Source organism: Pteronotus mesoamericanus, unplaced genomic scaffold (genome assembly GCF_021234165.1).
Source record: "Pteronotus mesoamericanus isolate MK-2021 breed Mesoamerican mustached bat unplaced genomic scaffold, CSHL_Meso_final contig_26, whole genome shotgun sequence".
Lineage (NCBI taxonomy): Eukaryota > Metazoa > Chordata > Mammalia > Chiroptera > Mormoopidae > Pteronotus > Pteronotus mesoamericanus.
The window spans coordinates 3,527,254-3,540,798 of record NW_026555109.1 but is presented as its reverse complement, the minus strand read 5'-3'; the positions used below and the strand labels follow the sequence as shown (position 1 = coordinate 3,540,798).

At 35.8% G+C, this 13,545-nt stretch overlaps 1 protein-coding gene across 3 annotated transcripts in view; it reads left to right on the top strand.

The window, feature by feature from the left end:
- NALCN (sodium leak channel, non-selective) overlaps window positions 1-13,545 on the top strand; it is a 407,611-nt gene that overhangs the window by 281,023 nt on the left and 113,043 nt on the right. For all 3 annotated transcript variants that reach the window (XM_054574357.1, XM_054574356.1, XM_054574358.1), the window contains 2 exons: window positions 7,301-7,437; window positions 8,730-8,871. In XM_054574357.1, coding sequence (XP_054430332.1) covers window positions 7,301-7,437; window positions 8,730-8,871 — 279 coding nt within the window. The remainder of the gene's footprint in view (window positions 1-7,300; window positions 7,438-8,729; window positions 8,872-13,545) is intronic.

Genomic DNA, 13,545 nt, shown 5'->3' with positions numbered 1-13,545 from the left:
ATGGAACTTTAATTTCATCTGAAGTAAAGTTAAAAAAAGTAAAAATAAAAATAAAACCATTTTTATCATAATGAACATGTTTCTATGACTCAGTTAACTCCCTAATGGGAACAACTGTATTTCAGTTAAATAACGCAAGGGAGATATAATATAAAATAGAACGTTTTGGACCTAGAAGAAAAAACAAACAAAAAGAAAATTGTATTCATTACTACTGTCTCTAACAAACCATGAATTTCAGTAATAGGATTTTAAGGGAAAATAATATGAGGAAAACTATACTTCCAACGTTATTTTGTATTCTAGGTTTTCAATAGTTTTCTTTCCACTCTTACTAACTCGGTAGCATTTTCTGCTAGCCTAACCTTGTAAATATCATTTACATTGCTGAGCAAAGTACTCTTCTGAAGGTCATATAAGGCCTGTAAGACTTTAAGTTTTAACAAGATCTTACAAGAATATGAAAGTGAGCATTTCGTGTACATCTTAGAGTTGTCAGCAGATGGTGTAAATGTAAGAACTCATGAGTGTTCCGCGGGCCTCCCAAACCATGAAGCACAGAGCTGCTACTCAATTCTCCAGAGTACCAGCTCCTCTAGGAACATCCTGCCTCTCTCCACTTCCCCAATGAGAATGTTGTAAAGATGAATAAGTAACAGCTCTTGAATCTGTTGAGACATGTGGAAAAGGAAACACCACATTGCCATTAAACAGCTGAAGTTATGAAATTACTTTGAACACTTGGGGATGCCAGCTGTCATATAAAAATGCAGCTCTTATGGCTCATATGCAAACCAAGAAATGAGCCCTCCAATTTACATTTATAAAACCCCAATTTGACCTTGGAAGGGCTGGATTTATTAAAAATTTTTGTAGGAGAAGAAAGTTAATGACATAATCACTTTTGAAAGGAAATATTTTTAAAGGGTACAATATTGTTGTCTTGGAAGCAATCATGTGGCTGAACAGAACTTTGCCCAGGACAAAAAAAAAGTCCTCCCTTTAGGAAACTCTTCATGATATTCAACAAGTTAGTGACAGATGTTCTTTATATTTTTATATCAAAGCTTTATAGCAACATAGGGATATTAATAAAAACCAATATGTTTGATCATTCCTCCATATAGCTCATTGGTTTTAACCCAGAAGCCATGCAATCCAGCTTGTAAAATCATAGAGACAAAATAGCAAGAGAAATTTTGTTGAAAAATAGTAGTTTATGCTTTAAGAAGAGACTCAATTGTGAATAACTGTGTCATACATAAATCCAGAAAAAAACAGCAAAATCCATTGTGTAAAGCAGCAAAGGGAATTCAGCCTTAATTTACTCAGGTAACGAAGAGGAACATCTTTCTACATATCAAATGTAATATGGTTGTTTTCATATATTGAATAGTCAAAAAATACTCTTCAATCACACTCACCAACAGAGCTCTGCACATTTTTCAAATTAGCATGGACTAGATTTAAAAATGAGAACTCTTCTTTTAGTCTGAATGTTTTAAAATTGTTTTCTGTTAGAAAAATCACACCAAAAATTTTTTAAAAATTATTTAGTGTAGTCCCTTAATTTAGTTATTTGTTACAGCATTCAGAACGGAACTGACACTGAATAATGTTTAAATATTTTAATAGTAGAAAGCATAGATTGAAATATGTAAGATTTAAGCGATGAGGCAAAACAAGGTATATGTCATGCAGAGCAATTACACCCAACTATCTAGAGAAACACAGTAAAGCAAAAGGCTTTCAGCCGCCCAGTAGGTAATGATATCTCAGCAAGACAGATGCTGAGCCAGAGAATAGCACTGAGCTTAGATAATTTATATTTTTTAAAGCTCAAGGTTTGAAATTTTTTTGTTCCAATTTCTTTTTTGAAAGTGTGTTTTTCTTAACCATATAAATCTCTTACAAAGCAATCATCTGATCTATCAATTGCAGCCAGACTTCACGCTCAGTTGAAGCCTTTTCCAACCCCTTTCTTTGTACCACTCTCTACATTCATTTTTTCAGTATAAAGAATAAAATCTTGGGGTTCTCTGCATTATGTTCCCTCCATTCAAAAATCATCATTTTTGAAATAATTTTACATGAACATTTACATTAAAATTGGTATATGTTAGGTCTGCTTTTGTGATATAGTATAAAGATCTTAAATTATTATACAGTTCTTATAGTCCATATTATTCACTCATTGCCATCAAAGTAAATATAACCTTGGAAAATCTCTGCTTACAAGCAAGGAAGGGAAAAAATTGGGTAAAAATAGAATACCATTTTATCAGATATTAAGGAAACTTTACCATGGCTTCAACATACTGTGAACTATTTCTCTTTATCCTGTTTGCCTCAACCTTCTTGCGCCTTCCACCTCCAAACCCCTACACATATACTCACACATTAACCTTGCTCTTTTCTATTTTTTTCTCTTTTTATATCTTAATCATAATTATGAAATGAGGAAGGAGAAATTAACAAGATTATGGTGATTAATAGCAGTGAATAAGGATTAAATTATTTTGCTCAACTACATCATCTGCCTTTTTAAAAAAAGCAACATTTTATTGTATTATAATAAACATATAAAAAGAAACTTGTTGCTAAATTTTTATAAACTGAACACATCCAGCACACAGATTAAAAAATATTGAAGCCCATTTGGGAGCTCTTTCTCCATGCATACTTCCAGCTATTATGCTTCACCCTCACCCCTGGATAATCAATCTCCCAAGCAGCATAGATAGAGGTGCCTATTTGGGTTTTGTTTGTTTGTTTGTTTTTTACTTTCTGTTAATGCAATCATTCAGTACATACTCTTTTGTTTTGTCTGGCTTCCTTCACTTAACATTATATTGTGAAATTCACAACTGCTTTTCAGAAAGAAGACCCTTGCTGCTTGTAGGAGATTTTATTTAGTAGCTTAGTAGAGATACCTGGTATATTTACCATTTGAACAGCCACTCATCTTTCACAATTTTATCCGGCCCTTCTAAACCTCTACAGAGCACCAATGCCTCATACTCAGCAAGAGGGATTGCAGGACCTTGAAGAGCCTTCTGAATCATTAGAGTTTCTCATTTGCTCTTTGTACTTTTTACCATGCAATGATCAACTCATGCTGAATTTTAATTTATTTATTCACAAACATTTCTTGTCTTTTTACTCTCCAGAAGATGCTATAAAGGTAAATAAAATATGAAATCTGACTCTTAAGGAACGTGCAAGCTTTGGGGAATATAAGTAACTCTAATACAAATTAGATTAAGTTTTATTTTTTTAAAAAATACAGGTAAGGTGATTATTTTTTAATATTGGTAACCTTTATAAGTTAAACATCATAGTCTTATATATTTTATTTCTATTATAAAATTTCCTGTCACATTTATTCTAAGCATTCATCAACAAGTTCATCAATGGCAGACATAAATTCAGATTAAATGCTATAGAGTCAAATTTTATTCTCTTCTGTGAATCTAGGAACATCTATGCTCCACACAAACATATTAACTTAATCAGCAAATAGATATTTTGTGCTTATCTCTCCACCCTTCAAGATATACTTAAAATCCTTTGTTTCTCCGCCCCCCGCACCCAGTTTTCTGCTGGAGAGCTTAGTTCTGCCACCTGAGCAGTATAATTATTTATTTAACAAATATTTTTTTAACTTTGTGTCAAATATCATGGTGGGCCATGGATATGAAATAATGAAAAGCCTCAACATGATCCTTATCCTCCCAGAATTTACAGTATCAGGAAAGAGATTGTTCAAGTGGTCTATGTGCTGTATTTCAAACAATGCTATATGTAGTGAATTTAATAGTGCCCTTCCAAAATTCATGTCCACCTAGAACCTCAGAATGGGATCTTATTTGGAAGCCAGATTTTTGTAGGTGTAATCAATTAAGATTACCCTGGTTTAGGGTGGACCCTAATTTAAATTATCGGTGTTTTTGTAAGAGAAGAGAGAGAGATTAGGATAGACAGAAACATACAGTCAAGAAAGTGTTGTGATAACAGAGGCCGATGTTGAAGTGATGCAGCCACAAGCCAAGAAACAAGGATTGTTGACAAGCTTAAAAAAGTCATGAAAGAATTCTTGCCTAGAGCCTTCAGAGAGAGCCTGGCCTTTCTGATACTTTGATTTGGGAACTCCAGCCTCCAGAACTCTGAGAGAAGAAATTTCTGTTATTTTAAGATACCAATATTGTAACAATTTGTTATAGCAGTCCTAGGAACCTAATACAATATGTATTAGATTGAACCATAAGAAATTGCCTATTTTTAACTGCTTTAACATACACAAACGGCCATTTAGTCCAACCCAATATGCTATGACAGAAACCTTGTTGGACAGACAAAACTTCTTTGAAGAATTGCTGGTGGAACTGAAATCAGCAGAACAAGTAGAAGTTAATGAAGATTAAGAAAGAAAGGGGAAAAGAAAAGCTCCCAACAGAAAGACTAGCATGTGCAAAGTTTCTGAGGCAGGGGGTGCAGACAATTTTGAGAAACTGAAGAAGATTATTTGACTATAGTGTAGGAAGAGGACCAAATGAGGCTGGACAAGTAGGAAATCACCAACAGGCATTAATACAGAAAAACTGAGAGTTTTAAGAGCAGTGAAACTCCATTTAAGAGTTTAAGCTGGAGAGTATGAATGTTATGGCCACAGGATAGAGAAAAGATTAGAAGGATCCAAACTATATGGACAGACCATGGAAGGGAGTACAGGAGCCCAGGTGGTATTTTTGACTAAGGAGGCACTGGTGGGGATTGAGAGAATGGATAAGCATAGAGGTTTTTTTAAAAAAGTCTCATAGTTTTGTTTTGATAACATGTCCTGATTAGTATACCATTTGCCCTTGTGTCTTTTAAAGACATTTAATTCTCATAAAATGTATATACCAGTCTTGGTACATCTAGAACCCCAATGTTGACTAATATAGTCATGGGTAACCATTCTGCTGCCCAAGAAATCTCTGAAAGTAGAAGTACAACCTTCATTTTTTTTTTATTTCTCTGTTTGTTCCTCACCCTGTACTTTCAGTGCTTTGTTTATATCTTGGCTAGAGCAGCTATTATATTTTATTATCATTATCTTTTTATATAACCATCTGTTTGTTATAATGTGGGCTCTGTGAGGGCAAATGCTATGTCTTAGTTATTTTTCTATCGCCTAAACTTATCAATAAACCTGGCCTATGGGATTTGATTTTTCAGTGACTGTATTAATGTGTAAATAAATGTGTTAGCAAATGCATGACCTAAATACCTTATTTCTGCTCTTTCTTCTCCAGCCTGTCTTTGGCTTTATATAATTGTCTTTGTTTGGGGTCTGACTTAGCTTATTGACTGTTTTTTGTTTTGTTTTGTTTTTCCTGTATACTCTACTTACTTTGATAAATATTTTTGCTCCTAGTTGTGTCAATGAACTTTTGGAAAATGCCCCTTCTTCATGAATATCTTTGTTTCTGTATGATCATTTTTCTAATTGCCTACATCTCATGGAGATACTAGCCATTTTTTGGGGGGGGTGCCTCTGGGACCTAATGAACTAACTCTTTATCACTGTCATCATCATACCGTCACGTTTTTTGAGAATATGCTGTGCTCAGTGTTCCACTTAGGGAGTGAGGAAGACAATGAGTAGCAGTGGCCCCTTCCCTAAGTGAGGTTACCACCTACGATAGAAACCAAAGACAAGCCACAGAATTAAATAAGACATACTAATGACTAAAGTGAGAAGTTTTTATTATATAAAACAAAAATGTTAGAACAGTTTTTGTAATACAATGATAAAAAAGGCACATTTCTCTGAACTAGAAATGAGACAAATAATCTCAGTCTGAGCTCACAGCCAATTGGACAACTGAACCATATATTGTATTGGAGTTTGGGATGTTCCCCAAAATGAAGCCTCTTGTTTTCTCTGGTTCAGTTGGAATATCCCCCATATGGGGGTACAAGATAAGAGTTTGCTACCTATTTTTCTGTTGTAAGAATTCTCACACTAATCTTCCCTCAAACCCAAGACAAACTGTAATTATAAAGAGAAAACATATTCAACAAAGGATAAGAAGCGGTGGCTTTGGAAACATGCTTCTAAGCCCTGGTCCAGTAGCTCAGTTGGTTAGAGTGTTGCCCCAATATGCCAAAGTTGTGGGTTTGACCTCCAGTCATGACACATACAAGAAACAACCAATGAATGTATAAATAAGTGGAACAACAAATTGATGTCTCTTGCTCTCTTTTCCTCTCTTCCTCTCCTTTCTCTCTCACCCTAAAAATCAATGAATAAAAATAAATTTAAAAAAAACATGCTTCCCTAACCCCACTAAAAAGCCTGCCTGAATTAGATGTACTCTTCTAACAGGATCCATGTTCAAAGATGCAGTTTGCCAAGTCAGTACAAGAAGTGAGATGGACATGGAGAGGTGAATTTCGGTCTGTAGAGATGTCAGGGACAGTGGGAATAATCAAGAGAGTAAGGAAGAGCCTCAAGAGAAGCCAGCCATTGGGAGGGAAACAGGGAGGATGCAAACATGTAGAAGCCACAGCCTTACCTTTCAGGTCAGAAATCTGTCAGCCAAGTCCATCCTTATGGTGTCTCCTTAGCTCAGCATTGTTTCCAGTTTGTGAGGTTAAGCCTGAAACTTGATTTGCAGATGTATAAAAACCATCGTATAGAAAAATACATGCATACATACATACAGTTTTCTTATCATTTCTTGTAGAAATACTTAATGGCATATAATGTAATAATTTCCAAGCATCATTTCAACTAAATAGAAAAGTCTTCCTTTAGGTCCCAAATGTATTGTTTACATCTTGAGATTTTTTTTTAATCTGCTACAATAAATGACCAATTTTCTTGACATTTTTCCCTCTTTACAAATATTACTACTTAGAATTTTCATTTATTTTTTTTTACTCTTTTGGTTTATAATTCTAGCACATTTATAAAACAAATTTTATTAATTATGTTAGTGATAAATGAGTCAACAGTAAAAATGTTTGGTATGAAAAGGGACTTATATTTGGAAATAAAATGACATGAATTTTTTTCTTGTTTAGTTTTTTTGTTTAGTTTAGCTTTGTTTTTGTTTCCCTGGTGCTGAGCTTGAGTGCTCACAGAGCAATAGATGGCAGGAAACAGAAGTATACTTGTTAGTGCTTTGCTGCCATCTACTGATTCTTCATGTAACAACTTATTGTTTCTTTGATTTCTGAAAATTCGGTATCTATGATTTACTGTGCCATAGTTTTCCTCCTTTACTTTTTCTTTCCATTTTTTCTTTAGTTAAAGCAAAGTGAAGCAAATGCAGACACCAAAGAAAAGCTCCCTTTGCGCCTTCGAATCTTTGAGAAATTTCCAAACAGACCACAAATGGTGAAAATCTCAAAGCTTCCTTCAGATTTTACAGTTCCTAAAATAAGGTATTAAAGTATTTCTTTGTTTATCTCAAATGCACTGTAAATGATTGATCTTAAATCTAACTCAGCCCTTCTTTGAAACTCCTGTGGATGTGGGTTTCTTATTTTTACAGTTATTCTCTCTGTTTCTACTCTCTCTACCTCTCTCTACCTCTGTTTTAAAAACCATTGACCCTTTTAAATAGTATATTCAGAGCAGTGTCATCTGGCAAGTTCATTAGCCTAGACAAAATGGCTGTTTCCCACTGCTTCTCCATGAGATGTTCCTCAGGGATTTGGCTCCCCAGGTAACTGGGGAAGGTGCTCAAGACTGCAGAGATGAAGGATAGACATCAATCTCTGACCCTTAACCATGTAGGATAAAATTGGCTCTGAAGTCCTTTTATTTTGAAGTCAATAGAGAAATGCCAGTGGCCAGGTTTCCATACTACTGTTATGGCATTCGTTTAGAATGTCATATCTGATTACAATATAATTTGTCTTCTATTTTTGATAGAAGAACCATGGCATTACCACTCATACCTATTTGATTTTCTACCACTTTGCCCTCCAGTTAAGCAGTTGCAGAGAAGATGCTTTAAAACATTTATTGTAAAAATTAAAGGAAATTCTTCCAGTTACAGATCAAGAATTAAAAACAGAACCAGAATAATATGAAATATGACATTTTTATGTAACTAGTTTTAAAAATAATTTTATGGGGCAGTTATAAAAATATAAGACTAGATATGGTACAATAATATTTAAAGTTTAAACATTTGCATTTCTGATTTCTTAAAAAAATTAAAATATGAAATATAAAAAAGCTGTAAATTAGATTCAAGATTAGTGGTTATTTGAAAATGTGTTATTTTGAATTCTCACTATGTTTCAGAGATCAGATGAAGTAAGTTTCTTTAAGTTATTTTGAGTCCTTAAATGCAACGTTATATTTCAGAGATTCTTAAGATGAATGGAAGTTCAGAGAAATGAACTAATTCTTTCAAGTCTTAAAAGGGAGAAAAGTATCATATTACCACAATAGGATTTTATGTAATATGAATTACTGAATATTATTACTTAAAAGTTATTTCATGGACATTGCTTTTTTTAAAGCAGAAATGACTAAGATTTAGAAAACTTTCTCTAAATTCATTACTTTGTTAATTAATCTACACACCCTTCTTGGTATATATCTTGTTTTCTATTAACTTTGTCATGCTTTATGGTAGATTAAGTAAACACAGCATTGCAAAATGCCACCACTTGCTCCATTTCATTAATAATGCTTACGTATGTATACTTCATTTGCAAAGGGAAAGTTTTATGAAGCAGTTTATTGATCGCCAGCAACAAGACACGTGCTGCCTTTTAAGAAGCCTTCCATCAACCTCTTCCTCATCATGTGATCACTCCAAACGGTCTGCAATTGAGGATAACAAATACATTGACCAAAAAGTAAGAACTACTGTCTCAGATAGCCAATTTTTTCTTAAGCATATATATTAGAGATCAAAACCACATAGCTCTGTGAGGTTCTGAAATGTAGTGTTTCAGGATGATAATGAAGAAAATTTTATTTGTAGATAAAAATCACAATATCTGACATTTTTTATTTTATGAATTTAAATTTTATAGTTCTACAAGTGAACTTTTGACCCATGCTATGTAGCAGACATGTGACTTCAAATAGGTCAAGACCCTCCCCAAACCTGCATTTTCCCACCTGCAGAAGGAAGGACCCGATCTCTAAGGTTCAACACAGGTTGCCTAAATGTTGCCTTTCGCAAGAAGCTATGCTCATTTCAGTTGTTATATGCCAGGGAGACTAATCAGAGCAAGTTTCTCTAAAATCAGTCAAAATAACTACCATTTACTGAGTGCTTACTATACGGCAGGAATTTTCTCTAGACGCACCTTACTCATACTCTGATTTACCTATTTCTTTATCATTTGAAAAATAGATAGGGAATTACTATCTCATATTCCACCTTTCAAAACTGAAAGATCAATAACAGAGTTTGTAAAGGAAGTTAAAGATTAGAGTTTGTAAAGGCATCTAATTTATTTGAAAGTATTTCTCTTTGTAAGTCTTAATTTGTTTTTTATTCTTTTAAATCTTTACTGCCCTATTTCTATTGCTTATGATCAAATCATATTTCTCTATTAACATGTGAAAATAAAATAACAACTTTTTCATCCTTACGTATTTTCTATTTCTCCCTCATTATCCCCCACCTCATAAAGATTTTACTTTCAGAGTAACTTTGCTTTTCTCCTTTCTTTCTTTTCCATTTCCTTCCCAAACTTGAACTTCTCCCACTTATCACGTCCCCATCCATTCCTCTGTTCTCTGCTGTAGTTTAGCAATTTTGTTCTCAATTATTATCATAATTTCTTTTGCAATATACCTGTTCTTGTTCATGGATTTTTATTTATTTTCTTTTAATCATCAATGGATATTATTGCTCTATATTATAGACTCCAAGATTATAGATGATAAATCTGATGCCAATGTCATTTTTTTTTCACTTGAGAGTAATTAGGTTTGTTGTTGTTGGTTAGTTTTCTGACTTATTTTGGGAGGTTTTAAGACTTTATGCATATCCTTAGAGTTCAGAATCTTTATTGGAATATACTTTGTATGTCTTTTAGCATTTGAACTGTCCAAATTGGGGAGTCTTTTCAGGTTGTAGGCTGATATTTGTCAGGAAATATTTTTTGTTATTTGTTTAATTATTACCTTTCCATCTACTCTTTTTTTCTCATTTCCCTTATGATTGGCACCTCTCTATTTTTCTTCTGTGTTTTGAAATATTTTTTTCATTTGAAATATTTGTTCTTATTTGGTCTTAATTAAGATCATTCTTTGCTTTTAAATTTTGTGTGTAAATTTATGAAATGTCTATATGCATACACATGCACACGGAATACCCTTAATTTACCTGAAAGACTTAAGCTCTTATTATTATTATTATAAAATATGTCACCTTTATTCTCCAAAATTATGTTTCACTCAATGTGGACACACAAGTTTATATGTCACCTAATAATCAGGCAAGAAGATAGTAATAGTCTGATTATGTCCAATCAGCCTGAAATTGCATTTTATACACTAGGAACACATATTGCTTATTTTAAAATTTATTTCAAAAGACTTTAATCCAGAGATGTGCAATAAACCCTCAGGCTGTAACCAGCTATCTTCAAGAAAAGTGTGGAGATCTGATACAATTTATACTGGAAGTGGAAAATCCAGAACATGCTTTTTAAAAATCCCTAATAACATTTCTCCACAGGAAACTCAAAATTAAATCTTAGCCCCTGAAAATTTATTTTCTCTCTAAAAAGAAATGTGATGTTTCTCACATTTTTGAGCAGCATGTTTAAAGAACTCTGAAAACAAAAGCTAAGGGGTTGGGAGGATTGTTTAAGCAATGCAGGAAACAGGAAAACACGTTAGGCAAGATATTCTCAGAGTAATTACCCTGGCTTTGAACAGTCATAAGTAACTCCCATGGCAACCTCATTTTGTAGAGACCATGCTTTTTAAAATACTCCTGTTTGAGAGGAAAAAAGATGGTGGAGGAGTGAATGGGATTCACACTGACCTCCTCCCAAGACCAAACTGGAATTGTGACTAAATAGTGGAGAAATCGCCTGGAAAACAATGGAAGATAGAGGGAGAGGAACCTTGGAGCCGCAGACAGACAGTGGATTCAACTCTGACACATCCCAACGGGTGAGAAGTGCGGTGGAGGCTCGAGAGGGTGGGCTGGGTGCCCACGGGCACAGCACCAGAGGGACATTGAAACAGCCAGTTGGATCCCCCTGAGAAGAATAGGGTCTGAATCATAAACAGGGACCCCTAGAATACAGCAGCTAAAACCAGGAAAACACACAGACAAAATGCAACCCCGAAAAGCTTAGGGGCGCTCTCTGCCAGAGACAGGCGGCTGGAGATGCAAAGAGACATTTAAAGGGCCAATGGAAAAATTGGCAGTGGCAACCACCTTCCTTGATCTCTGGGTAGAGGTGGCAGGAGAGTGGGCTGGTGCCTGAGGAAAGATTGGAGAGGAAAACTTTGTGAAGAGAACTGAGACGGTGGCCGGCGGAGCCCCGGTCATAACTCACCTCCCACTCTGCACCTACCACCTCGCCCAGGCATAAGAGAATCAATTAACCTGCCTTTTGCGCACTCCACACACAGCTTGTGGGCCTGTGGACTGAGTGCAGACTGGCTGGAAGAAGCAAAGGATCCCTGGCCAAAGGGGATACACAGCTGCATAGAGACCCTTGAGGAGAGACTGGAGATGGAGGGGTTGGGGAAAAAACTGGAAGATTAACTGAGATCCCTGGAGCAGAGTCCCTCCCCATTCCATAGTCCCCATTTGCGCAGGCAGGTTGCACCCCCAACGAGACAGAATCAGGCGTAGGAGCCAGAAGGCTCACAATTACAGTCCACAGAAATAGTGGATCTCTGGCCAAAGGGGTCACAGAGCTGCCCAGAGACCCTTCAGGAGAGACTGGAGACAGGATTAACCAGAGAGTCCCAGAGCTGACTTCTACCCATTTACGTAGTCTCCATTTTGCGTGGGAAGGCCACACTCCCAAAGAGCCAAAAGCAGGGAAAGCACACAATAGAAAACCCTAAACAGACTAGTGCCAGGGTGTGTACCTGGCGCTGGGCTAGTACAAGGTCGAGTAAGTCCGCTGGTCCCGGACCAGGGCTAGCGCACTCAAAGGACCGGCGTTTGAGCGCAGAGCGATCCACACCAATAGTGGATCCCTGACTGAAGGGGTCACAGAGCTCCACAGAGTAGGAGTCAGACACAGACAGTAGATTCCTGGAAGGCTCAAATAAGCGACCCAAGGTCGTATAGGGTCAACAACTGACATGATCAGAGGCAGGCCCAGAAAGAAAAGGAAAAGTAAATAAATAAATAAATAAATAAAAAGACCCACCTACTACCATAGAAGTTTAATCCACAAACTCAGGAAATCTAGATGAATCAATTGAAGAAGAAGCAAAAATTAATTAATTAATAATTAATTAATTATATAATAGACTCTCCCAAAAATGGGAAGAAAAAGAAGTTCCCCCCAAATGAGTGGAAAACAGGAATTCCCACAGAGAAAGCTAAATGAAATAGAGGCAAGGGAACTATCACATGTTGCATTCAAAACAATGGCTCTAAGGAAGCTCAATGAGATGGGAAAGCTCAAAGAGAACTATTAGAAACTGCAGAGAAACTATAAGGATCTTACAGAAAACTGTATTAACCTGGAAAAAGACATAAAAACTATCAAGAATACACAAGAGGATATGAAGAATACCATGTCTGAATTAAAGAACACAGTAAAAGGAATCCAAAGCAGGCTGGATGAAGTGAAGGATCGAATCAGTGAGATGGAAGATAAGGTAGAAAAAAGCTCCTAGAAAGAACAAGAAATGGAAAAAAGACTCAAAAAGAATGAAGAGGCATTAGGGAAATGCAGGACTACATGAAACACAATAATATCTGCATAATAGGGATACCAGAAGAAGGAGAAGAGGAGCAGGAGATAGAGAACCTCTTTGAAAATGTAATGATGGAAAATTTTTCCAATTTGAGGAGAGAAAAGGTCTCATGGATCCAGGAGGCACAGAGGAACCCACTCAAGAGAGACCCAAGGAGGTCAACTCCAAGACACATCATCATTAAAATGGCAACTATCAAAGACAAAGAGAGACTCCTCAAGGCAGCAAGGGAGCATGAGAAAGTAACATACAAGGGGGCCCCGATACGCCTAGGAGCTGACTTCTCAACAGAAACACTACGAGCCAGAAAGAAGGGAATGGCAACAAATATTCCAAGTCATGAAAAGCAAGGGCCTGTAACCAAGGCTGCTCTACCCAGCAAGGATCTCAATTAAAACAGAAGGTGAAATAAGGAGTTTCCCAGACAAAAGCAGGCTAAAAGAATACGTCTCCACCAAACCATCACTACAAGATATGCTAAAGGGACTGGTTTAAGAATATGAAGGAAAAGAGTGAGAAAGAGAAAAACACAGGTAAAAAGAGAAGAAATGAATAAGTTGCTATCAGTATAACTCTCAGTGTAAATGGACTAAATGCCCCAATCAAAAGAC